General features: G+C 42.8%; 2 protein-coding genes across 4 annotated transcripts in view; one reads left to right on the top strand and one right to left on the bottom strand.

Annotated features, from left to right (window-relative positions):
• The window catches only part of LOC108442885 (astrotactin-2), a 759,455-nt gene that overhangs the window by 102,464 nt on the left and 631,973 nt on the right, over positions 1 to 25,018 (bottom strand). For both annotated transcript variants that reach the window (XM_037533175.1, XM_037533174.1), the window contains exon 17: positions 7,355 to 7,617. In XM_037533175.1, coding sequence (XP_037389072.1) covers positions 7,355 to 7,617 — 263 coding nt within the window. The remainder of the gene's footprint in view (positions 1 to 7,354; positions 7,618 to 25,018) is intronic.
• Positions 16,628 to 22,652, top strand: trim32 (tripartite motif containing 32). Of its 2 annotated transcripts, none has more exons than XM_017723169.2 (2): positions 16,628 to 16,743; positions 17,581 to 22,652. In XM_017723169.2, the coding sequence occupies exon 2, from the start codon at positions 17,596 to 17,598 to the stop codon at positions 19,591 to 19,593; it is 1,998 nt and encodes a 665-aa protein (XP_017578658.1). In that variant the 5' UTR covers positions 16,628 to 16,743; positions 17,581 to 17,595; the 3' UTR covers positions 19,594 to 22,652. The 2 variants fall into 2 exon arrangements, with proteins under 2 accessions (XP_017578658.1, XP_017578657.1); XM_017723168.2 differs by having other exon boundaries at positions 16,642 to 16,743; positions 17,585 to 22,652.

Here is a 25,018-nt window from a genome sequence, read left to right on the forward strand (position 1 = left end):
GGGAGTTATGGCTATAACATCACGGCTGTGATGATCTACGGCCACCAAATCACAGCCGGGATGTTATTTCGTGATAACACGCTCCCTCTCAGGTTCTACTGCTTAATTAATGCTTATGTATTTCAAAAATAAAAATCAAAGGCAATTATGAGTGTATGTACACGGGTGTATGTATATAGGTGTTCAAGTACAAAGACTAGTTTTACACATTTTTAGCAGTGGTTTAACATAATATGTTTCATTAAAACGCCGTGTCTGGCTTCACCATCATTTTTGGGGCGGTAAATAATTAATAATCCTGTTCCAAAATGGATCCCAAATAATAAATTCTAAAACCTAAGAACGGATTACGGCAGATACAAAAACATCCACATTTGCCTTAGAATTTTCCAAAAGCTGAACGTCAAAGTAAGACATTATACAACAATGTAATTACACTTAATTAGGTGTAGCAAATCAGCAGTGATATTATTAGACATGGAAGGGTTAATCAAAGTAGCTCAACAGTCCATGACGACAGGTATGGGAAAAATGCTCCCTAATTCTTTGCCTCTCTTCATAAATCCCATAAGTAACCCCCATAATCTTTGCATTACACAGGAGATATCCTCCAGGATGGAGATGCATAGAGCTCACACTGTTTTGTGTGTGTCTTTGTTTGACAGACCGTATGGCTGTGTGTGTGCAGTCGGTTGGGGCCACCGTGATGAAAACAGGATCAAAACTGTCACATGAGAAGCCTGGCTGGTTTGGTGTTTTTGATCCTGCTGAGGCCTATTTTTCCGGTACAGTGTTTTTGAAGGAAGCAGCCGGCTAATTCCCGATAGTAATCCTATCCCAGCCTGGCTCCATGATGGTCAGATTGACACGGTGATAGGGTTGACATGCCTCGTCAGAAACCAGGCAGCCTTGTAAGCAACCTCGCAGGTTAGGTCCACTGACTGGACGTCCTGTGCTGGTATAAATGACAGGCACTGTTTGATCCCATTCCTATAGCTGCCAAACCATTGACCAAAGAGCAGGGGCTATCTGTGATTCTGCTGGTCAGGACTGCAGGTTCCTTGTTCGCAACAGTCCACTGATGTAAGTTCATTGGTTTATCAGATGCAGGTACTAGTGTTGCGATATTTGGGATTATATTGCTAAACACTGTGAGCGAAATATGAATTATAGTATTTTAAAGCCATATTGGTGAATCAAAGGGCTCTGCATTATTCTGACTAAAATAATTTACTGGCTTACATGAATACCTGGACTGATCAGAACATACACACGTTTGGAACTGTGATTGATCAAGATGTTCAAGGTGCACAGTAATATACAACAATTAGGCATAACATTATTGGACCCCCATGGACCCTCAGAGCAGGCACTATTTGGGCGGAGGATCATTCTCAGCACTGCAGTAAGACTGACGTGGTGGTGGTTGTGTATTAGTGTGTGTTGCGCTGTGTGGCCCAGCCGGCGGGGGAGGGGCCGAGGCACACTGACACGGAAACCCAACAAGAGCTCAGAGACACACACACACACACACACACACACACACACACACACCAGCGTGAGTGAACACACTTACATAATTTAAAACAAAACAAAACCCAAACTCAAATCTTCGACCACTTACTCAGCATCGGCTTGCGAAGTCCCTTCTTGTCTTGCTCTCTCTGGTCTGCATTCAGCCTCGTGGCCAGTGTCCTCTCTCTGCTCACCAGTGGGATCTCGTTTTAAAAGGTGTCCATGAGCTGCTCTCAATCGAGGGAGAGGAGCAGCTCACACCTATGTGGGCAGTGGTGAGGGAGGCTCCAAGTCTCCACCACCACAGCTGGTCTGAGTGGATCAGACAGCAGCACTGCTGGAGTTTCTAAACACATCCGTGTCACTGCTGGACTGAGAATAGTCCACCAACCAAAAATATCCAACCAACAGCGTCCTGTGGGCAGCGTCCTGTGACCACTGATGAAGGAGTATAGGAAGATTAGCTCATACTGCACAGCAACATCTGGCTTTACATCTGCAGGGTGGACCAACAACGCAGGTGCATCTAATAGAGTGGACAGTGAGTGGACACAGTGTTTAAAAACTCCAGTAGCACTGCTGTGTCTGATCCACTCATACCAGCACAACACACACTAACACACCACCACCACGTCAGTGTTGCAGTGTGGGTGCAATGCTCATCCTGGGCCCCTTAAAGCAGCTGAGTGCGGTCTCTCCTGAGCCAGATTAACCATGGAAAGGTTTGGTTAAGGGCTGATGAGTTGATTCAGTTATGTCACAGCAGGACAACCACTAAGGCTGCGTTCACATTACCAGGTTAAAGTGGCACAAAGATTTTTTGCCCTAATGTGATTTAGATCTGATGTTTTCAGAGCTGTGTAAACACGCAAATCTGATCTTTTCAAATCCGATCTGAGCCACTTTCATATGTGGTCGGATTTGTGGCCGTGGGCCCTTAATGTGACGCTAAGATTGGAATTCACGGGCTTTTATCCCCGCCATCACTCAGCGTTACCATGGCAGCAGCGCAAGTTAAAGCCTATACACGGGGGAAAAGCAGCTCATCTCACCTTTTTCACTTCCATCTCACTCTAATAATGAAGCGGAGAGCTGATCAGAGTTAATGATCTTCTCAGCGAAGCTCGTTCTGCTCGTTAGTTTGTACTGATGATGCAGTGATTCAGTCACGTGACGTTACTGAGTAGGAGGAGCTCATGAGGGTCAGTTCAGGACTAATGTGGTCAGTTCACCACATTAATGACAGATTTGAATCACTTACCTAAACGAGTGCGAACCATCGTGTCAGAGAGATCGGATTTGAGCAAACAATCAGATTTGAGCAACGAGGCTTGTAATGTGAATGTAGCCTAATATCAGCACTGTAGGGATGTTCCAGAGCCATGACTAGGAACTCCTGTCTGATAATGGTAATGGCTCTTGGATTACAGGTTGTCTGGATGCTGTGACTGAGGGCTGAGGATGCTCTCTTGCTGTGTGAGTGCACTCTCCAGTCTCTCTGTATCTGATCAGCATTTTACTGTTGCTCTTCTCTTCAGAAACTCAACCAAGACACATCTGCTTATTTCCTGGAGTTTGATGGACTCAATAACATCTACTTAATCTAGAGCCTTCTAAATGACTGGACCACCAGTCTGCTGTATGGGTGTGTGTTGATGTGAGATTATGAAAGAGTGTGTGTACCTGCATGTTTGTACAGTACTATTGAAACGTGAGAAACCACCCTTCATTTATATAATTTCCAATGAAAATGGTCAGTAAGTACACTCATTTTTCATCACCACAATATTTTAGCTTCAATTCTTTTCATGAGACTTGCTTTCAGTTTTTAAAAGAAGTTTTTTTTTCCATACGTCTTAGAAGATGATCTAGCATTCACTGCTTCTTGTGATCCAAATCATCCCGAACTCATTCAGTGAGGTTGAGGTCAGGGCTATGGTGGAGGGGAGTCCATTATTCTTAGCTCTATGGATATTTTCAGGTCTGAAGTAAGAGCAGAGCTTGATGTTCTCCTCTCTCAAACATGAAAACTTTAAGCATCTGATGGTCCACCAGGTCTCGCACAGTTGTCGAGAGACCCATTTTCCATTTCCTTATGGAAGGAGATTATCTAATATCAAATCTCCTGAAATAGCTCCTGAAAACTGAATAACTCTGAATGAAAATGAAATAAATGAAGGGTGGTCTCTGACTTTTGCACAGCACTGTATGCGTATGATAAAGATTGAATGTGTTTGAATGAGTGTGTGTGTGTGTGTGTGTGTGTGTGTGTGTGTGTGTGTGTGTGTGTGTGGGTTTGCATGGAGTCTGCACATTTCTGTTTGTTTACCTATTGACAGTCTCCCACTAGAGACCGTCTGCTATCGATCTTCATTCTCCCGCACCGTCCAGCCTTTTGTTATTAGTGACACGTACTGAGGCCATCGCTTTGTGCTGTGCCCAACCCACCCTGCCCTCTACACACACACACACACACACACACACACACACACACATATATACAGGCCCTTGTCAGAATCCATATGTATAATATGTCCTCACTGTCAGGACAAAACCTTACATCTCCAAAAAAGTAACTTTACAGGAGAAAGAAAAGATGTCATTAACTTTGGATGGAAGTTAATGGAACAAGATTTTATTCAAAGTCTTTTTGGAATATTTTTGTTGATCCGTTCAAGTCGTCATTCAATTTTACATGGCTGTTTTTCAATCTTTCAGAATTATACAGGCTGTTATATATATATATATATAAAGAACTGTGTGGCTAACTGCTGAATCTGATGAGTATATATTTCTGAAAATGTATAAAAACAAACAAACAGACACACACACACACACACACACACACACACACACACACACACCCTGTCACTTTGCTACGACTTTAGTCAGACACATAATTAGCAGCAGAAACGAGGAGAACGTCCCACTCCCCTGGTTTTGAAGCTGTCATGGACGTGCCGGGCCAAAGCGGGCCATTTGGTTTCTGACTCACTCTTGTGTCTGCCTCGTAACGCTGCAGCACAAACAGACGCCGGCTAATTGCATCCTCCTAGACGTCAGCGGAGAGAGGGATGATGCGGAAAAACGAGAGCAATGGCAATCTGCTCCAAACACGATTTAATATCCTCATTAACTCAGTGACTCAGAAGATACAGTAGCTACTGGGCTGCTAATTGAATAAGTGTCTCCTCCTTGAGGACAGAATATGTCATATTTCTCAGTCTGTGATGAGGGGAAGGTGCAAGGCTGTACAACCAACATGCTTTCTCTCTTTCTTACACTCTCTCGGGCTGCCCTTTTATTTTCTCTTTCCATAATATCCCTCAAACAAGAACTGAACTTCTGACTTAGAAAGCAAATCTTTCACGCCATCTGCTGGACAATTTTATAGCTGTGCCTTTAACCACTGGGCTGGGGCATGAACTGCAATAAAAACCGGTTATTTTTTAATAAGATCCTCATACTTCTTTAATTTCCTGAGAAAGCTTCATTACAACAGCTTATATATGTGACCTGCAGGAAAACAATGACTCTATATTTACTGGATTACAGTCTCTAGATGTGGTTAATTTAATGCAATAATAGGATGGGTTTCGTTTCAGCTGTGGTAATCAAGTACCAAATGAAAGGTTTAGACAAATTACGTCACCTTTTTCTATCTTTTTCTACCTTTTTGACGTCAGCTGCAGTCTATAAACATGATTGCATACAAGTTAACACCCCTATCACATTCTCTCTTTCTTTTTCTCTCTTAAAATGAACTTTTTTTCCAGTCCCCCCAGAGTTCAGTACATTCGGTCAAGCTGTTTTCAAGCCTGGGAGCAGTACAGACAGCCAGTTCCTGGTTCTCTTGAAAAAGCAGACTAGGGCTCACTTCAAAAGGACTTGTTTATTTTATCAAGACTATTTCAAGACAAAAAAAAACATGATTTTGTTTGTCTAATATTGCAATTGTATTTTAATTCCCATTATTTTCCTTTAAATTAACTTCCAGGTTTGTTTTTTTGGGCAAAAACGACCAGAATATCCACTTTTCTGGCAAACTAAGTGTGTCAGAAACCAGTTAGTTGTGATGTCGCATGTACTTCTGATTCGTCCAACTCATCTGCAGGCTGCTCACAAGCTCTACGTTATTAGATTAAAAACACGACATTGTGGATGAAGTATTCTAGAACTAAAACTGCAGGTCGTACAGCACTGAGCGCTAAGTTAAGTACTTATTGAAATGTACTGGATTGTATTTAATTCTGCTTCTTTTTCTCGGGGTATCAACATGGGCTTTTGGTTCCCTCCACATCTGAGCTCAGGACTAGTTTTGTCTCTCACCTATTTATAACTAGCAAAGGTGCAGGGAGATTCACTCGAAAGAGGCCCTGAATATTCTGCTGTAACTCCCGTTAGGATGAAGCAATCTGAACCAAAAATACACTACATACCTTGATGTATGTGTAATGGATTGCATTACATGCGATGCTGGAAGTGATCTCCTTTTTCTGTCAGACACATTTCGATGCTATATGTTCCTGAACATATCAACAAGCATTAGAGAGGTAGTTGGGGGCAGCATTGGGGCAGTCATGGGCTGGAGGTTAGGGTTCGATCCCCAGCACCGACAGTCCATGACTGAGGTGTCCTTGAGCAAGACACCTAACCCCCAATTGCTCCCCGGGCGCCGTGAATAAGGCTGCCCACCACTCCGAGCAAGTGTGCTCAGTGCCCCCTAGTGTGTGTGCTCACTAGTGTGTATGTGGTGTTTCACTTCACGGAGGGGTTAAATGCAGAGGTGGAATTTCCCCATTTGTGGGATTAAAAAAAGTATCTCTTATTTTAGGTTAAACGTCGCGAAGGCCGTCCGCCGCCTACCCCATCTCTCCGACGCAGGGGCATCCCGGCTTGTTCAAAGCTCCATATACTGAGGAGCTCATTGCATATTGTTTCCTTCAGATCGCTTCATCCTAGCGAGAGTTATTAATGAATATTCGGGGCCTCTTTCGAATGAATCTCCCTGTCTTTCTAAGACAACAAAGCACTTTTTGTAGATAAGAGTGACTGCGTAATGCTGTAAATGTAAATGCTGTAAATGTCTTGTGATTTGATAAATGCACTTGATGAAATTGTGATTTCGATGTAAAAATGATTCATATTTCAGCCCTAGATCCTGAGCAAGGACATCCAACAAGTGCTACCCCCAAATGTTCAAGTGTTGAAGGGTATTCTCTACCAATTGGCCAACTAAGCACACAAAGATGATGCATGGAATCCAAAGAAAATTCCCAGTGTGGAAACGAACCTCCTTAAAACAAGTCCAGAACTGGTCCTGGTTGTGACCCAAGCTATTCGGGACAAGTGTGAAAACGCCCTAGGAAAGACGTGCCACTGTGGCATTGATCTTCAGTACCAGTCAAAACTTTGGACCTTTTTTTTTTGGTCTACACGAACTCTTCACACACTAATCTTCGAAAAATGTCAAGCAATCATCTATAAACCATTAGATCAAGATTCATGTGCCCAAACTTGTGACCGGTACAGTTTGCATATCGCTGCAGTCAGAACAAAACCTCGTATCTCCATTTTTGACGTTTTTTCAGCTTTTGATATCGTTTGAAAGTACCTGTTGTTCTTTATATTGAGTGTAAATTTCATGATGAATGGACCAAAGGAAACGACCCAAAATGACTTGGAAAGACGTCTGGTTCCACTGACTTACATTAAAAGTGAAGTAGGTTTTTTCCTTCTCCTGTAAAGTTACCTTTTTGGTGATACGTGGTTTTGCTCCGGCAACAACGATATACAGTCATACACTGTAAAAGTGTTGTGTTTTGATTGTCTCTCTCACCTCTTTGGTGACATTGTCTTGCACAAGGCTGTAGAGAGGCACAATGCGGCTGACCTCCATCAGGACGGGGGTGGGGCTGGGGCTTTCTCGTCCTGCCTGTCTGCATAGGTGACACGCTGTGGGGCACACGCCCTTCTCCTGGCAGCGGATCTCCACACCAGACACCAGGTCATCTGACAGCAGCTGGGACTTCAGCAGGTCGGACAGGTAGCTGATGAACGGGACGGCCTTCAGCTCCCGCCGGCTGCCCTGATCTGTCGCCTCTGCGGAGGAAAGTAACAGTGTCATCTTTGGGCTGATGCTGCCTTCATTTTTGTTTGGAGCAATTGTCTGGAGCTTTTGGTCAAAGGGGCTTCGAAACAGCAAACATCAAACTGAGAAATTCATGTGTGTAGGCTTTACTAATGAAGCCTCACTGGCATTGACACAAGGCATTGACCTTCATTTGAAAGCCCCAGTAATTCCAGCTATCGCTAATGGAAGCACACTGTCATTTGATACCAATTATTTCTCACTTGTTTTGCTCACTGAAACAACTGGAATAATTCTCTTAAAAGTGAAAATTGTAAACTTAACTAACTCAGCAGATTTGGTAAAATTAACCCTCCTAAGTTCTAGCCTTCATAACTTCAGAACAGTTTAAGGTACAAACCTGATCCACATATCAGGACATCCAGCAGGCCCACCCCTAACCAGCAAGCATGACGTCACTGAGCTGTGACATCAGCATCAGTGAGTAATCTGGCTCGGAAAATCACCTTAAATCCTGGTATTATTACTCTGCTGTTTGGCCTTCATATTCCAATATATCAGGCCAAAAAAGTCGACAAAAGGTGATAAAACTGGAGTGTCCCATTCAACACAATGAGTGCCCTTTTCCTCGTTCCCTCAAAACCACATCTTAAGCACATTTTAACATATAAATAACAAATATGACATACTATAAAATAAATCATATCTAGCTCTTTTTCAATGTACATTGATTTTGAGTATTAAAAATATCTGATATTAAATATGCAACTCAATTTGCAATTAAAAATAAAGCCTGTCTTGCTGTGTATCAAAGTTTTAGCACAGATCATGAATCCAAGAGGACAGAAAATCAATAAAAAAACATGTTTGCCTTATACTAATCATTTTTACTCATAATAACCAACAGAATGAATCACCATCATAATAATGGCAATTTCAGCTCAAAAATAGACACTCCAGACTAACAATTTCTACAAGGTTTCCTGATCGAAAACTTATTTCCTTAACTAGAACTAGGCTGGTCAGCTAGCTAACAGGCTAAAAGAGAGCAAACATGCCAAACAACTCAACCATTAATATCACAGGCTTGAATTAAAGTACTCACAATATGATTCACTGAAAAACGGCTGTTTAAAAGCCCCCCCCCCACTTGTGTTTACATGCAAAGATTATTGCCAATCCGATTGCTCTCTCTACTCAACATGAAAAATCTCCATTTACATGCACACTACAAGTAATCTGATTCAAAATGACACACATGGGTAGAGAACCGCTTAGTGTACATGTTACCATGGCAATGAGTATCACGTGAGTCCAGTCAGAGTGAGATGAGCAGCAGTGAGCAGTGCTTGTTTTTTTAATTCCTATAAAATGATGTCAGACTCGTCCTTCACATATACTTATTAAAGAAGGCCGAGAGGAAGACATTGTGTTCTGAGACACATAAGCTGGACATAAGCTATTCTTTTAAAGAATAGAGCATAAACTTTGTCTCCGCCATTTGACTGGGAATGTAATTGTATACAGGCGTTTACATGGTTATTATTTTCCTATTTAATAGATTATTTACAGGATCACCGACCTCGCTCAATCGGATAGAAACTGTATTCTGAATGGCCTTAATCGGACTGGGGCATTCTGACTGAGGTGTATACTTAAGCAATAGAACAGAAGAAGGTGTGTGTTTTCGCAAAATAGCATCACGGCCGTGATTTGGTTGCACGCCTGGCATTTAATATGTTTTAATGCTAGCAATTCCTTCTGCCAAATTATAGTTCCTTAACAAGCAGCTTGTTGCTACGTCAGAGTAACGAACTCCGCTCACTCGCTGCACAGCCGGCTGTTCGTTCTCCAGCTCCTTACACAGACCAGCTGACAGTTTGGGAATTTAGTGTAGTCCCATCTTCAGAGTCTGACCAAATCGGCTGTCGGTCAAATGTGATCTTAAAAGTGTCCGTTTTCAGTTTGTGCACAAAGAAGTAAAATGTTCAAATGGCTTGAGCGTCTCCTACAGCTGTCAAAGTCGTTGCTTAGCAACGGCATCTCAGCAGAGTGATACAGTGTGTGTGGAAAACCTGTGATGTTATGGTGAAACGCTTCTCAAGCAATCAGCTTGCAGGGCTGGAATTATCTGTTGCATAAATGGATGTGTTCTATACCGATTGAGCTATCAGTCAGCTTATAAACGGATTATGAGGCTGCATGTAAACATAGTTATTATGACTTCTTCAGTTGTACTTTGAAAACTTTGGAGCAAAATACAGTTTTGATGCATCAAAATGTAGCGAAAAGTGTAATAGCGACAAGCTGGTGCTGCCCATGAGGTCAAAAATGCTCAGACCTAACTTCTGATATTGAACAATTAGGGACTTGTGCGTTAGAGAAAGTTACTTTCTCTACTTCTGCTTAGTGTAAATATCTCAAACTGTCACTGATCTATTAGGGAGGAAATAAAAAGTAAGAGTGATGAATTGCCCCTGTTTGGATAAATAAGTGCCTTCTCATTCTTACCCAGCCAGGCGGAGAGAAAGCCCCACCGTTTTGGGGAGGGGGATAATTATTGGGTGTTGTCTGTTTGTGCTCTGTGATGGCTGAACAGATGTTGAGTTCTGTGGATGTTAAGAACTGTTGTGTGCATGAAGGGCAGGATTTCAGCAAGACTCTTCTACATAAACTACAATTCGTTTGAAATTGCGTCATATTATGAATTTATATTATATTGAACGGATAGTTCCGATCCTAAAATCTGATTGGCTGAGCTGCGTTCGAAGCCGTTGCAAAATCCACAATAGACCATGGCACTGACCGCCTCACTGCAGCTGAATTGTCTGTATTATTGTGCAAGAAAAACCCTTCTGCTGTTGATGGATTAATCTTTGACTCTAATGCTGATCGCACAGATCACCGACTGTACTGATGAAATAACCCGTTTCTCTTTAAACTGAGGGGCTGAGAACGTATTTTTGTACCTAGAACCAGGCTAATCAGCTAGACAACAGATGGCAAACACACTAAACAGCTCCAACATTAACATCACAGGCTTGAAATAAAGTGCTCACGATACGATTCACTGAAAAACGGCAATTATAAAAGTCCAGACATGTCACTTGAATGGATTACCAATGTCCATGTTTCAGTCAGAAGTAGCATCAAACCCAGGCTGAATCCCAAACTGCTCCGCCCTCCCTAGCTAGCTAAATAGTGTGCTGTCAGGTAGCGCACTGCTTGTCGAGTATGAACGCAGATGAATCCCAAACGACTGGAGTTAGTACTTCAATTTCGACATAGTGCACTATGTAGGGAGCAGGAAGCCATTTGAGATTCAGCCCCGGTGTGAGAAAAGTGGGGTCATCAGACTGGCAGACGACTCATGGTGGAAATTTGGTGCCAAAGAGTGCTTATAAACTGAAAGCTTTTGCATTGAACAGCGCTGTGTTATGTATGTTCATTGGTATATGGAAAAGTTTTTTAAAAATCATGTGTCTGCAGTTTACAGTGATTGAACGTTCTTCTCTTCATTCAATGGTAAATTAGCAGCAACACCAATACCGAAGGGAGTTTTTACCCTTCCCCGTGCTAAAATCGCAGCAACCCACAGCCACTCATGCCTTATTGCTTTATTGACTTATACTGTATAGACTGCAATGGACATTTTGTAAAGTAAATAATAGAAGGTATGCATTGATATTTCACTCAATGATTAAACATTTTGTGAACAACAAGTAGTTAAATGCTACAGAATATACTGTAGTTATCTCTTTAGTTAGGCATTTCAAATGAATGAGTTTTATTACAACTTTGTTCTTTATGTCCTTTTTTAAGCCATATTCAGATGGGTTTACTTTTACATGTAGGGTGATGTAATATTTGTCAGCGCTTCTCTGGGATTTTTGTCCCGCCTGAATGTGCCATGTCAGTCATTATTACCGTCTATACTCTCTCGCTACTGTAAGAGATTCTGGCACCTTTTACCTTCTATAAAACGAGCAGTAGAAATAACCTCAGGTTATATTAATCCCTTGAGAAATGACATGTTGGTGAATATGTGATCATTCGGTTGAAGCGGAGCTTCTTAAGTATGGAGTATGGAAGTGTTCGTTTACATTCTCTGAGGCTAAAATCTGCTGTGGTAAAATCTCATCTGAATACGGCTTTGGTAAGAGCACTAATAAAGTGTCTAGTCTAGTATGTAGTAAACTTTTAATAAAAGCATATCTTCAGTGACCAAATACAGTTTTACAGTCAATTACATACTTAAAAAAGATGGTTCTTCAAGGGTTACCATACCATACCCAGTCATTCATGTGCTTTTGTTTTGGTTTCAGTCTTCCATGTGCTTTTGTTTACTTGTCCATGTGCTTTCTTTGTTTTGATTCTTCCCTGTCCTGCCCCCTTGTTTCTTGACTCCGCCCCTGATTGTAACCACCTGTTTTCCACCTGTGTAATGTTAACCATTGCTATCCCTGTTGTATTTGAGCCCTGTGTTTTCCCTACACCCTTGCTGGTCTGTGTTTGAAGTGTAGTGTATTGATTGAAGTGTTTGAATTGTTTGGTGTTTGTTTCTTCCGGCTTCTGTGGTGTTTGTCCTGTGCTCCTCTGTTGTCATGCCTGTACCCCGATCTCTCTATGTTGGCTCATTGACCCTGGACTGTCTAGACCCTGACAATGGATTTGCCCTTAATAAATCTCGCTTCTCTTCGCATATGCGTCGGTCTCATCATCACTCCCCAACGTTACACAGTTATTATAAATAATAACTTAAATAATTATCTAAACACTGTGTATTCCCCCCTGAGGAGGTGTCACAGGCAAGTCCACCTGGGAGGAGACCCCGGGGAAGACCCAGGACATGCTGGCGTGACTATATCGCCCAGCTGGCCTGGGAGCGCCTCGGAATCCCCCTTGGAGAGCTGGTGGAAGTGGCTGGGGAAAGGGAGGTCTGGGCGTCATTGCTTAGGATGCTGCCCTGACCTGAACCCCGGAGAATCGGAAGATAATGGATGGATGGATGGATGGATGGATGGATGGATGGATGGATGGATGGATGGATGGATGTGTATTCTAATATATTTTATGTTGGCTGCCGTTTTATAAAAGTAATAAACCACTTGAGGCAGTGAGTTCCTGCGATTTTATCACAGGGAAGGGAGTTTTACTCTGCTTGGTGTCGTGCCAAAGAACACCCTTCCCTGTGATAAAATCGCAGCAACCCATGGCCACTCATGGCTTACAGCTTTAATATACAACACGTTCACCAATCTGACAAACAATTTCATTATGCAAAACCACTGTTTTTACTAAAGAACCCTTGAAGAACCATCTTTTTAAAGAATGAGATTTTAGAACAACTCTAAATAGAACTCCTGCCCTGAGTGAAGAAGCCTCAAGCAACCGTTATTAAGTGTGCCATTTTCCTTCTAATAACTTTTTAAATCCAAACACATTTAAAAAGTCACCAATATGGCAGTGGGCAGAGAAACCAGGCTTTTCAAGTGACTCATTTCCTGCTGCGCTCTTAATCGTATTGAGATGAAGTAGACCCTTACCTCAGGCTTTTTACCCCGGGCACAGGCTCATTTTCAGCTTTCAGCTTGTGCGAGTTCCCTTTTAGTTTTAAAGCCTGCGTTTTCTACTTTAAGCAACAGGAACCTACATTAGAAAACATACGTATTCATTCAATCGGAGAACTATACAATGTTCTCCATTATAGTTCAGCCCCAGGATTCTCTCATTCCACATAATGTGCAAATTTGGATTAAAAATATATATATGCTCTGTTGCCAAAGCCGTTCTGTTTTCATACCGGAGTCTGAGCACTGGGGCAAAGCTAACCGTCCAGCATTGGAGCTCAGACCAGTCAGCCTGAGGAAAATTCTCCTCAAATGCACCCAAACACACAATGGAGCTGTCATCACTGAGAGCGCGTTTGATTGATAGAGGCTCACTGCACTTCCTAATCACATACATCAAGCAAACCAGACATGCATTCTGACCTTGAGGTTTCTGGAAACTTTTTTGGACTTTATGTTTTGAATAATAAATAAGGCCTCCTGGGGCCGATGTTTCAAAACTAATCTGGTCGGAGTTTGACTTGTGGATTGGAAGCGATCCTGAAACTGAGTATTTCAAAATGTAATCGTTATTGGAGATGAAAATGAGTAAGAAAATGTGGCTTAGATATTGTGTGTGGAGAATAACAACCAACATGTCACACGAGACTCAGGAAATATTTAAATGTAGTAATGTTTGGAGTGAACGAAGGCCGACTCAATGCAACATGACTAACACTAAGAATTACTCCACTAAGATTAGTAACTGGCATGACATGCTACTGAAAACTGCTGGGGACAAATAGACTGAGATGAAGTGACCCTTATTAGTCCCACAACAGGGCAATTTAACCTCCGTATTCTAACCCATCCGTGCAGTGAAACACTACATACACACTAGTGAAGACACACACTAGAGGGCAGTGAGCACATTTGCCCGGAGCGATGGGCAGCCCTATCCACAGCGCCCAGGATGCAGTTGGGGGTTAGGTGTCTTGCTCAAGGGCACCTCAGTCACATCCTTTTGGCTCAGGGGGATCGAACCGGTGACCTTCCAGTCAAAAGGCTGGTTCCCCAACCTGGAATACAGTACGTTTCAGTAGTCCATGTTTGTTTATTTAATCAAACTGCCAAACATGTTAGTTGTACTGTATGTGAGGTGTTATCAATCACCACAAAAGGCACCCCAGAAGGTTCTTTCGTAAAGTCAATGTAGAAACATTTCATGCATAGATGGTTCCTTTGCATGCTGGCATATTGACAGAGATGTGTTGAATATGGTTCTATATAGAACTGGTTTGGAAAAGGGTTCTATTCTCGGGTTTCCCATGCTGTCACGCCATTGTGAGGACCGAATCGGGGTGTGACTGCGCTGCACGACGCCTTCAATTAGCTGTGCTTTGGGAACGATTCACCTGCAAGACGCGACAGATGCCGAGAATGACGAGACGCAAAGACCTTTAATTCAGTGTTTTCACTCCAGGTTTGGAGCCCCTGCACTGTAAGGCTTAGCGTTTTTTCTCTGCTTTTCACAACTGCTGCCAAACTATTTTAACTTTCAGCCACTGGGATGTAAACCGAATCATTCAGAGAAGTTTGGTGTGAAACGATTCACTGTAGAGACTCAGATATCAGGCGCGCGCGCGGGATTCAGCACGGATTCACCCGTTTTAACGCGGCTTAACCGTCATTAGGATAATGATTAGCCTTGCCAGCTGGACTGAGGACAAACATGCATTTACTCCCTGCTAACTCACCCCACAGAAACCACTGAGTGTTTCTATTGGTTCCTGATGGTTTTATAATGCTTTTTGACTTTTTTGATGGGATCCTAATGCTTCTCTGATGCTTTGTTACCCTGTTCTTCAGTGGTCTTCAGTGGTGGGTCACTCTCAGCACTGCAGTAACACTGACGTGGTGGTGGTGGTGTGTTAGTGTGTGTTGGGCTGGTCTGAGTGGATCAGACACAGCAGTGCTGCTGGAGTTTTTAAACACCTCAGTGTCGCTGCTGGACTGAGAACAGTCCACCAACCAAACATATCCAGCCAACAGCGTCCTGTGACCACTGATGAAGGACTAGAGGATGACCAACACAAACTGTGCAGCAGCAGATGAGCTGTCGTCTCTGACTTTACATCTACAAAGTGGACCGACAAGGCAGGAGTGTCTGAGTGGACAGTGAGTGGACAAGGTGTTGAAAAGCTCCAGCAGCACTGCTGTGTCTGATCCATTCAGACCAGCACAACACAGACTAACACACCACCACGTCAGCGTTACTGCAGCGCTGTGAATGATCCACCACCCAAATAGTACCTGCTCTGTGAGGGTCCATGGGGGTCCTGACCACTGAAGAACAGGGTAACAGAGTATCAGAGAAACAGATGGACTACAGTCTGTAACTGTACAACTACAAAGTGCAGCTATACAGTAAGTGGAGACAAGGAGGTGGTCATGATGTTAGGCCTGATCGGTGTGTGTGTGTGTGTGTGTGTGTGTGTGTGTGTGTGTGTGTGTTTATCTATTAAGCTAAACTTTACTGGAATACATTAGTTTTAAGTCCAGGCCTCTGCTTTAAAAATGTCTGCATGCCAAACAAAGTCCACGGCAAAGTCCACACAACAGTGACAGCAAGCGCTCCAAGCAGTATTTAAAGGGATGGCGGGAAGTTCTGGCCTTATACTCGCCAGCAGGTGAGTAACCGGCGGTCCACGCGTCTGGCCTTTAGGTCCAGATGTCCAGTCCCTGCACTCTGTACGGACAGTCTGAGCGCAACTATTTTAAAGCAGACCTTTATTGCCATCTGGTGGCAAGAAACGGTACTGCACGAAAAAGCAGAAGAAACAGTTCAATGAGTTTGAACGTTTGAACTCATTTACAGGGACGAAGGCTGTGCCGTTCTGTTATGTTCAAACGAATGTCTTATGTCATCATCATCATCATCATCATTATTATTATAATTATTATTATTAAGAATGCACAATACGACTGCAGCAACAACAACAAAAAACTATAATAATAATAATAATGATAATAGTAATAATCTTTCTTATTTTTCTAATTATTATTATTATTAATATGACGTTGATGTAGCTGTGGTTGTTGTTATAATTAATAGGACCAATACAATAATGAACATACAATACTAGGACGGTCAATTCTTGTTAATATTATTTGTAATTTGTTTCATTTTTTTATACATGATTAATAAATTGCGCATATATTACTAACAATATTAATATGATATATTATAATATCACATAACAATGCTGTATATAATAATGTGTACTAATAAGTATTTTTATTATTATTATTATTATTATTATTATTATTATTATTGTACCAGCGCTGCTGTTTAATCTGCTCTAGCGCGGTGAACTGACGCTCCTTCTAATGAAATTTGATTTCTTATCTTCTTAATAATATATGATGGATGGATCTCTAAGCCAATCGGTGGGCAGTATCTGCTTCGGCTCTTCACCAATCAGAACGCACCGGCGACGAACGCCCTTGACGTCACCGCTCCGCAGTGTCGTGCACACGCACACGCAAACAGACACACCGCATTCAGGCTGACATTGAAGGGGGAAGGTAAGACTTACTGCGGATGGAAAATGCCCTGCAGCTTTTATTTTATTCTCATGCCGAATATTAACAGCTGACTGTTTTCTGTGCCGCGCCGAGTTAGACGCGTTGCAGCCTTTGCTTTCGTTTTGGGGCCTTTGCTTCGCTTCGCTTCTTCAGCCACAGCCGTTAGCATGGCTGCCAGTAGCAGAGCCACATCTGTGCAAACGTCTAAATCAGCAGAAGCGCGTCTGCGGCGTGGTTTGTTTGCTGCTGATGAGTGAGATTTAAGGCTCCACAACGTAAAGCAGACAGCTGGTTATATAAGCCTTGGCCAACCACGTCCAGCTAACTTGTGGCTGGATAGCTGGCAAAGCTTAGCTGCAGCAAGACCGACAAACCCAGAGATTATTTTCTAGCCATTCTGCAAACCTTAGGACCCACAATAAACTGTTGGTAGCAAAGCTGTGACAGGTGCAGTACTGAGACAACACGTTGAAAACCTAGGCTGAAGGTAGAACGAGGAAACTTCTGAAACACTGTTGTTATTAATTATTTATGGTTCTATATTACACACATGTGTAATCAATGAGGAATAGCAGCACACCTGTGCCTGTCGGTACCACAGGGAACGGCTGTCCCACTTACTCGTGGTGTCTCATGAATAAATGCCAACCGATGGCTGTTCCTTTACACACCAGGCTGGGACCGAGTGAAATGTGGTTAACTTAATATCAGCTCTCTGCCGCACTTGTGTCGAGTTAAAATGCTGCAAGATCACATATTATCATGTTACATAATGCCTTGCTGTAAATGACTCAGTGGGATTTCTTCTTCTTCTCTCTCTCCCGCTCATGCTGCAAGCCAGTGAGATGCATCATGGCCACTGCATCATGTCTGGATCCAGACTTGGTGCGGGAGGTGCTGGAGTGCCCCATCTGCTTGGAGACGTACAATCAGGACCAGCTCCGGCCCAAGCTACTCCAGTGCGGGCACTCGGTGTGCCGGCAGTGCCTTGATAAGCTCCTAGCCAGCACCATTAATGGGGTGCGCTGCCCCTTCTGCAGCAAGGTGTCCCGCATGAGCAGCATTTCCCAGCTGGCCGACAACCTCACCGTGCTGAAGATCATCGACTGCGCGAGCTCGTGCAGCTCCGCAGCTGGTCTCATGTGCAAGTCCTGCAAGAACCGTCTGCCGCGGCAGTACTGCTGCGATTGCGGCGTGGTGCTGTGCGATGCTTGCAAGGGCGAAGGGCACCAGCATCAAGGCCACACTGTGCAGACCATCCGCACGGCTGCTGAGCAGCGCAGGAAGGACCTGGGCGCAAAGCTGGCTAACCTCCGAGAGGCCATGACCAATATTCAGAAGAAGAAGGCAGCCATAGACAGTGTGTCGAAATCCTTTCGCCTCAAGTACAAGGCCGTGCAGCAGGAGTACGCCAGAGCGGAGCTCAGGCTTCAAGAAGAGCTAGGCCGCTCTCGCCGTGCCTTTGCTGCCTCCATGGCGGAGGTGGAGAAGCTCAATGCTCAGATTTTGGAAGAGCAGACGTACCTCCTGAACATTGCAGAGGTGCAAGTGGTGTCTCGTTGCGACTACCTCACCATGAGGATCAAGCAGACCGACACTGCTTTGCTGGAAGAGGGCGGTGGCAATGACGAAGAGGAGCTCGATTTAAAAAGCAGTCTGCCCAACCTCTTGAAGCTGCAGGATCCTGAGCTGGTCAAGGCAGAGCACCCGCAGTCTCTAGACGTGGGTCAGCTGACGATTAAGCCGTGTACAGTTAACACGGATGAGGAGGAAGGCCTGGAGATAGCTGCTGCTGCTGCAGCCCCTTTGGAACTGTATCGGGATGTAGACATGATAACGGCTGTAGAGGAAGTTGTGTGTGCCTCACCTGGAAGCTTCAAATCCAAGTCTGTGGATGGAGGAGGACCATCGCCAGCGGCATCAGGAGGGGCGTCTGGGGGCCAACTTTGCCAGTTTGTCAAGAAGATGGGCTGCAAGGGAAACCTCCCTGGCATGTTCAATTTGCCAGTGAGCATCTGCGTAACTCCACAAGGAGACGTCCTGGTAGCAGACCGAGGCAACTACCGCATCCAAATTTTCAACCGCAAGGGCTTCCAGCGGGAGATCCGCCGCAACCCAAGCAGCATCGACAACTTTGTCCTGAGCTTCCTCGGTGCTGACTTGCCCAATCTCATCCCTCTGTCCATTGCTATTACCCCTCAGGGTCTTATCGGGGTCACGGACAACTACGACAACTCTGTCAAGGTTTACACCACAGATGGCCACTGCATCGCCTGCCATAAGAACCAGCTCATCAAGCCTTGGGGCATAGCCGCCATGCCTTCGGGTCAGTTTGTGGTGTCGGATGTAGAGGGAGGTAAGCTGTGGTGCCTGGCCGTGGATCGTAACGTTGGGGTGGTGAACTACAACAGGTTGTGCTCAGCTGTCAGGCCCAAATTTGTGACTTGTGACTCCTCGGGTACAGTGTACTTCACCCAGGGCTTGGGGCTTAACATTGAGAACAGACATAATGAACACCACCTGGAGGGTGGGTTCTCCATTGGGTCGGTGGGCACAGATGGACAGCTGGGGAAACAGCTTAGCCACTTCTTCTCCGAGACAGAGGATTTCCGTTGCATCACTGGCATGTGTGTGGACGCCAACGGAGACTTGCTAGTTACGGACAGCGGCCGGAAGGAAATCCTGCAGTTCCCCAAGGAAGGTGGCTATAACATTCTGATTCAGGAGGGCCTAACGTGCCCTGTCGGTGTTGCTGTTACCCATAAAGGACAGCTCCTGGTTTTAGATTGCTGGGACCATTGCGTCAAGGTCTACACATACTTGCAGAGGCGGCGTTCTTCAACTTGTTAAGCCTGCCATTGTCCAAAAACGCAAGGACACATGGATGCTTTGTTTCACTGCTGTGACTGCGGCAGCATTTAAATAAATAAATAAATAAAAGTCACAGCTTTTTTTTCTCTGTGATCCTCGAACAGTGACTTGGCCGCATTGAAAGAAGTGACCCAAGTCGGACAGTTGATACTCTTTCACCACTGCCAACAAGAGATTGGTATGTGGGCTGCGTTTACCAATGTGGCTGCTTTGGAATATGGCACAACAGATGGCAATTATTGACGAGTGTTGTCTCTGAGTGGGAGTGTTTGTCAATCAAGAGCGTCCCCATCGGTGATTATTTTGACTGTGCTGTGTTAGCATTAAGATGAAGGACTGAAGTTGCGGGAAACTAAACAACACCCTGTAAGCTGCGAAAACGATACGAAAGAAGGTTAAAGAGCTAAATGGACTGAACTATTTAATCCGGATACACAAACTCTACATGCTTATCCACCTATTAATGATGTGGGTTTCTTGCTCAAATCCTTTCCATATATCCCATAATTCAAGGTGCCCTCTTATACCTCTCATATCAAGGAACAAGTAGGCTATATTTCCATTGTACATCATATCAAATCCAGTGTAACGATGTCAATTAATCTTGGTATAAAACCATTAACATGATGCATTACAGTGCTAAGTAGGTAATTAATGTCTTGATTCAGTCGTCCGTTATCGTCAATCATTTAGTGGCTGTTTTGTACCGTATGCAGGTTTGTGCAACCATGTATGTGTTGTAGTTACCAAAGGATTTCAATTTCAGGATATATGATATGATCAGTACCACTGCAATACTTCCTTAATCAAAGGCAGGGAACAATTCAGTCAAAAGAGAATTAAAGCAGAACACTAGGCTATATTAAAATATTAGAGCATCCAAGTGTCCTTTTTTCTACATGAAGCACAAGACTGTTGCTGCGTTCTTAAAAATTGGTGGCTAGTTTATGAAAAGGAAATAATAGGGCTTCTGGAAATGGAAATATATTTAACTACATTTGCCAGTTTATTTTGTACTGCGAGGGATTTGAGACAATAACCTGCTCTTGTTGTCTGGAACTATCAAACGACATATCTTTTTATTATCATTGATCGCCCCAAACTTGAAACTGCTGTCTTAAAATATGGTTCTGCTCAAGATATCGAAGCATAATCTTCTTTAACATTAAACGCTAGATCCTAAACCATAAAACAATGGGCAGCACATCCTCAGATGATGTGGCGTTTTCCCCTTATCACCATCAGTGTGGTTCCATCTGGAGTGAGTTTTAGGTTCTTTTTCTGATCAGGAGAGCGTGTGGTGTGCCTCACTCATTATATTTGGTTGTGTCAAGATCAAATTGGGCAGTTGAGCGAATTTAGGGAGTTGAATTACGCACTGAAAACACAGTGCCCGTTGAATTTACTTGATTCAAATCCGTACATCATTTCCACATGAATATCATACGTCAACAGAGTTACTGTGAAACGTAACAGAGACAAAACTGACGATGTGCACTCTTAAAAATAAAGGCACCAAAAAGGGTTCTTAAAGCTGTCGGTCACGCTTTAGTTCCCTTATACGTGATTTATGGCAGGGGGGGGCCCAGTCCTGGTCCTGGAGATCAATCACCCTGTAGAGTTCAGCTTCTACCCTAATCTAGCACACCTGACCCAGGTAATTAACACCTTCAGATGCACCTTAATATTAGAGCCAGGTGTGTTGGACCTGAACTCTCCAGGGTGGTAGATCTCCAGGACCAGGATTGAGCACCTCTGATCTACAGATACCTTAATTATTACCACATTTTCTGGTGATAAGGTTAGAGTTGATAGAAACTCTCATTCCGGTTCATTTCATTAATATTTAATTGAATATTAGTTAAAGACAGACTGGCTGTCCACAAAGCATCTACAGTGGACTATCAAAATAAAGTCTTACTAAGCAATTCTATAGAAGAAATATCTTTAGTTCCCTAAGGAACCTTTCAATTGATGTTTCCTTGGAGAACCATTTGAGATGTGAGTTTAAAAACTCTTTATAAAGTTCAAAGAACCTGCTCACAATGGTAAAAGTTTTAGAGAAGAACCCCTAAATCAGTATAGAACCTCACCAACCTTGTAAAAAAATTAAGCAAAATTCTTTGAGCAAGAACTGCGTTTGGTTCCCTAAATAACCATGTTGAAACCTTTTGAGACCTTAAAAAAAGTATTTTACCAAATTCTTCCTAGAACCTTCTCGTCATGAGAATTTTGAATAGGTTCTATCCACTCAAATATCTCATGTACAAGGAACCATGCATTAAAGGGTTCTTTAAGGTGGTTTTGCAAGGCAATGTGTAAAGAACCTTTTCTGGCACCTTGTACACGATGTGACAGTTCTTCAAACCGCTAAAAGGTTCTTCACACTCGCGTATCTCGTTTTTAACCAGGGAACCAAAAGTGGTTCCGCAACGGCATTGTGTAAAGAACCTTTTCTGGTACTTTTCACATTATGTGACGTTTGTTTGAACCTCTGAAAGGTTCTTCATACTCACGTATCTCATTTTTAAACAGGGAACCCATCGTAGTTGTGGCACCTTTATTATTAAGGATGAAAGACCTTATTCATGTGGTCAGAATGGATGAACAGAATCAAATACATTCAGTGCAAGGTTTGTTTGTGGTAAACCGTCCTGACCCTGTTAAAAACAAGCATGCAAATAAATAATACAGGAGACTCTGGACTGAGTTGGAAGTGTCAGACACCGTCATGTAAACGTGACCCAAGTTTACCCTCTGTTGACTTGTGAACATGTGACCACGTCACGGCTCAAGATAACCTCCGACGCTGCGCTGCCAGGTCCGAGTTCGGAGGCACTTTCTCGCTCTTCCATGTTTATGACAGGGTTTCTCTGGCGAGGTGCTGCGAACACATCTTACATCCTCCCCATTCTTAACTACACGACTGCAAGTCGTTGCTTTGACGTTGATGTATGTGAAATAAGTCTCAGATTCTTGTTTGTATTGTTCATGATCAACTGTGTGCAATAAATTCCGCGTAAGTGGGATTTCTAAAGCTTTCCGGGTTCTTTCTATTATATGTGTTATCTGTGTTGCTTATATGCTAAAGGTCTATCGATCTATCGATCTATCTATCTATCTATCTATCTATATATTTATATGAGTACCTGTTGTAGATAAAAAAAAAAATTAAAAACTCACATAGTCTAAAAAATGAAAATGACACTAACAAGATTCATATAAAAGTCCACACTCCCAATAAAGGTGGTTTTTCAAGGGTTCTTTAGTCAAGGAAATGGTCCATTTAGAACAATGATCTCTATATAGGACCATTTCATGCTTCTTTGCATGGCGAGATGGTTCTTCAAATTGATGGAGAATGTGTTGCATATAGAACCTTTCTGAACATCGTTCTTTATGGCACCAAAAAGGGTTCTTTTACTGTTGTTCTGTTACATTCTTCATTGATCCGAAGAGCCATTTCACCGTGCATGAAGTGATTACAGAACTCATGGTCCTAAACAGATCCTTTCCCTTTACGAAAGGACCCTCTTAATCCTGTTTAAACGCACAGTGCCATAGTCTGACTTAATATCGGTAAATGTTCCCTTTCACAGTGTACAGTTTATCTAGCCGTGAAGGATCTTGTGGCCACAAACTTAGACATACACACCTAGGAGCCGTGTTGGGTCCAAGCAGGCACGTCAATGGTGCCACCGTTTTGGGGAGGTCAACATCGCTGCTGGTCTGTATTTAGTACTAATACAGAACAGTGGTTTAAGAAAGATACTGGCAAAAATGACACTATTTCAAGAATATTGCTCTCAAAGTGGGATAGGATTATATAACGATCCTTAGAGCAAATCCTTTCCTTTCAGGTTTGGAGTAGGAATGTACAATATTTGACAGATAGGTTTGAGTTGATGTGTGGTGGCTTATTTATTTTGCATTGTTAAAAATGAGAGGTCAGCTCAACTCAAAATTATACAGTAACTGATTACATGGCTTTTTTTGAGTTAACTTGAGGACACCAGAGTTCACACAACTCAAACTACTTAGTTGAGTCAAAAGGTCTCTTAATGTTTTAGTTCTGCGTCTCAGTTTGGTAAACTTTGGTAAACCTCCAGCCAGCACTCTTCACACAATCCTGCTAGAAATTTTTCCTCTTGGGGACACACTTATGGATGGCTATGGCATCGCTGGGGCTCAAACTTACAACCTCCTGTTGGGGTGATGACTTAGTCCACTGCACTGCACCACTCAGGAACACATGAAGCAACTTAGATTTTGTGTCTAAGTGTTTAATACAATGGAGAAAGTATTTGTGGTGGCAGTCATGGGCTGGAGGTCAGGGAAACAGCCTTGTAACTGGAAGGTTGCCAGTTCAATCCCTTGAGCTGACAGTACATGACTGAAATGGTACTGAGCAAGACACCTGACCCCCACTCTGGGCATGTGTGCTCACTGCCCACTAGTGTGTGTGCTCACTGCATGGATGGGTTAAAATGCGAAGGTAAAAAATCCCGTTTGTGGGGTTAATAAGGGTCACTTAACTAATTAATACATTTTTAAGCATAGCATCACCTCATGTGGTGTGAAAACCAAGAAGAAACCATGCCAGATGGGCATGTGTGATGGAAGGAGCGCCAGCTAGTGGGGAAATTAAATAAAATGTTGATCTAACTGAGCTACAGACCTAGAAACAGTAGCTGGGAGAATTTTTGACTCAACTCAAGTTTGAGTTGGGAGAACTCTGCTGTCCTAAAGTCGAGTCAACTCAAGAACTCAAGTTACTGTGTTATTTTAAGTTGAGCAGACTTCTCATTTTTACAGTGTACGGAACATTTAGGTGATTTTGGGTTACTGCCCTAATCATTTGCCTTTATTTTACTGTATTAATCATTGATGCATAAAATGCCCTATATAAATATTTTTGTGTCATGCTGATCCAGACAGATTTACTCCCAGTTTTGCTTTTTTTGCAATCAGTATTGTACATAAAAAAAAAATCTTATAGTGGAATTGGCCTACAGTCTACATTCGGTTCACGCTACGTAAATGACATATATTTTTACTTAATGTGTAAAAAAAAAAAATAATAATAATAATAATTAATTAATATATACCTAATCAAGTTGTGATTAACTACTTTAGATTGATCGTGACACTTTTTAATATCAAAAAATGGCAGCAAATGTCATTTTCTTTCCTCAAACCAAGACTATACAAACAAAAACTTTTCATCAAATTCATTCCGTAATAAAACATATTTTTATATACTTACAAAGATGAGTGTAGTATAGATGAAAAGTTTAGAATCGGCACGTTTTCAGCAGAACTTCTCCGCTTGTTTCAATGAACTACAAGAGAACAGTGACTCTGCTTTACTGTCTATAAATGATATGCAATAATCCCCGTCCCT

This window comes from Pygocentrus nattereri, chromosome 23, assembly GCF_015220715.1.
Source record: "Pygocentrus nattereri isolate fPygNat1 chromosome 23, fPygNat1.pri, whole genome shotgun sequence".
Taxonomy (NCBI): Eukaryota; Metazoa; Chordata; class Actinopteri; order Characiformes; family Serrasalmidae; genus Pygocentrus; species Pygocentrus nattereri.

Coding starts and splice junctions, on each gene's coding strand:
- trim32 (XM_017723169.2), top strand. CDS start 17,596: ATGGCCACTGCATCATGTCTGGATCCAGACTTGGTGCGGGAGGTGCTG.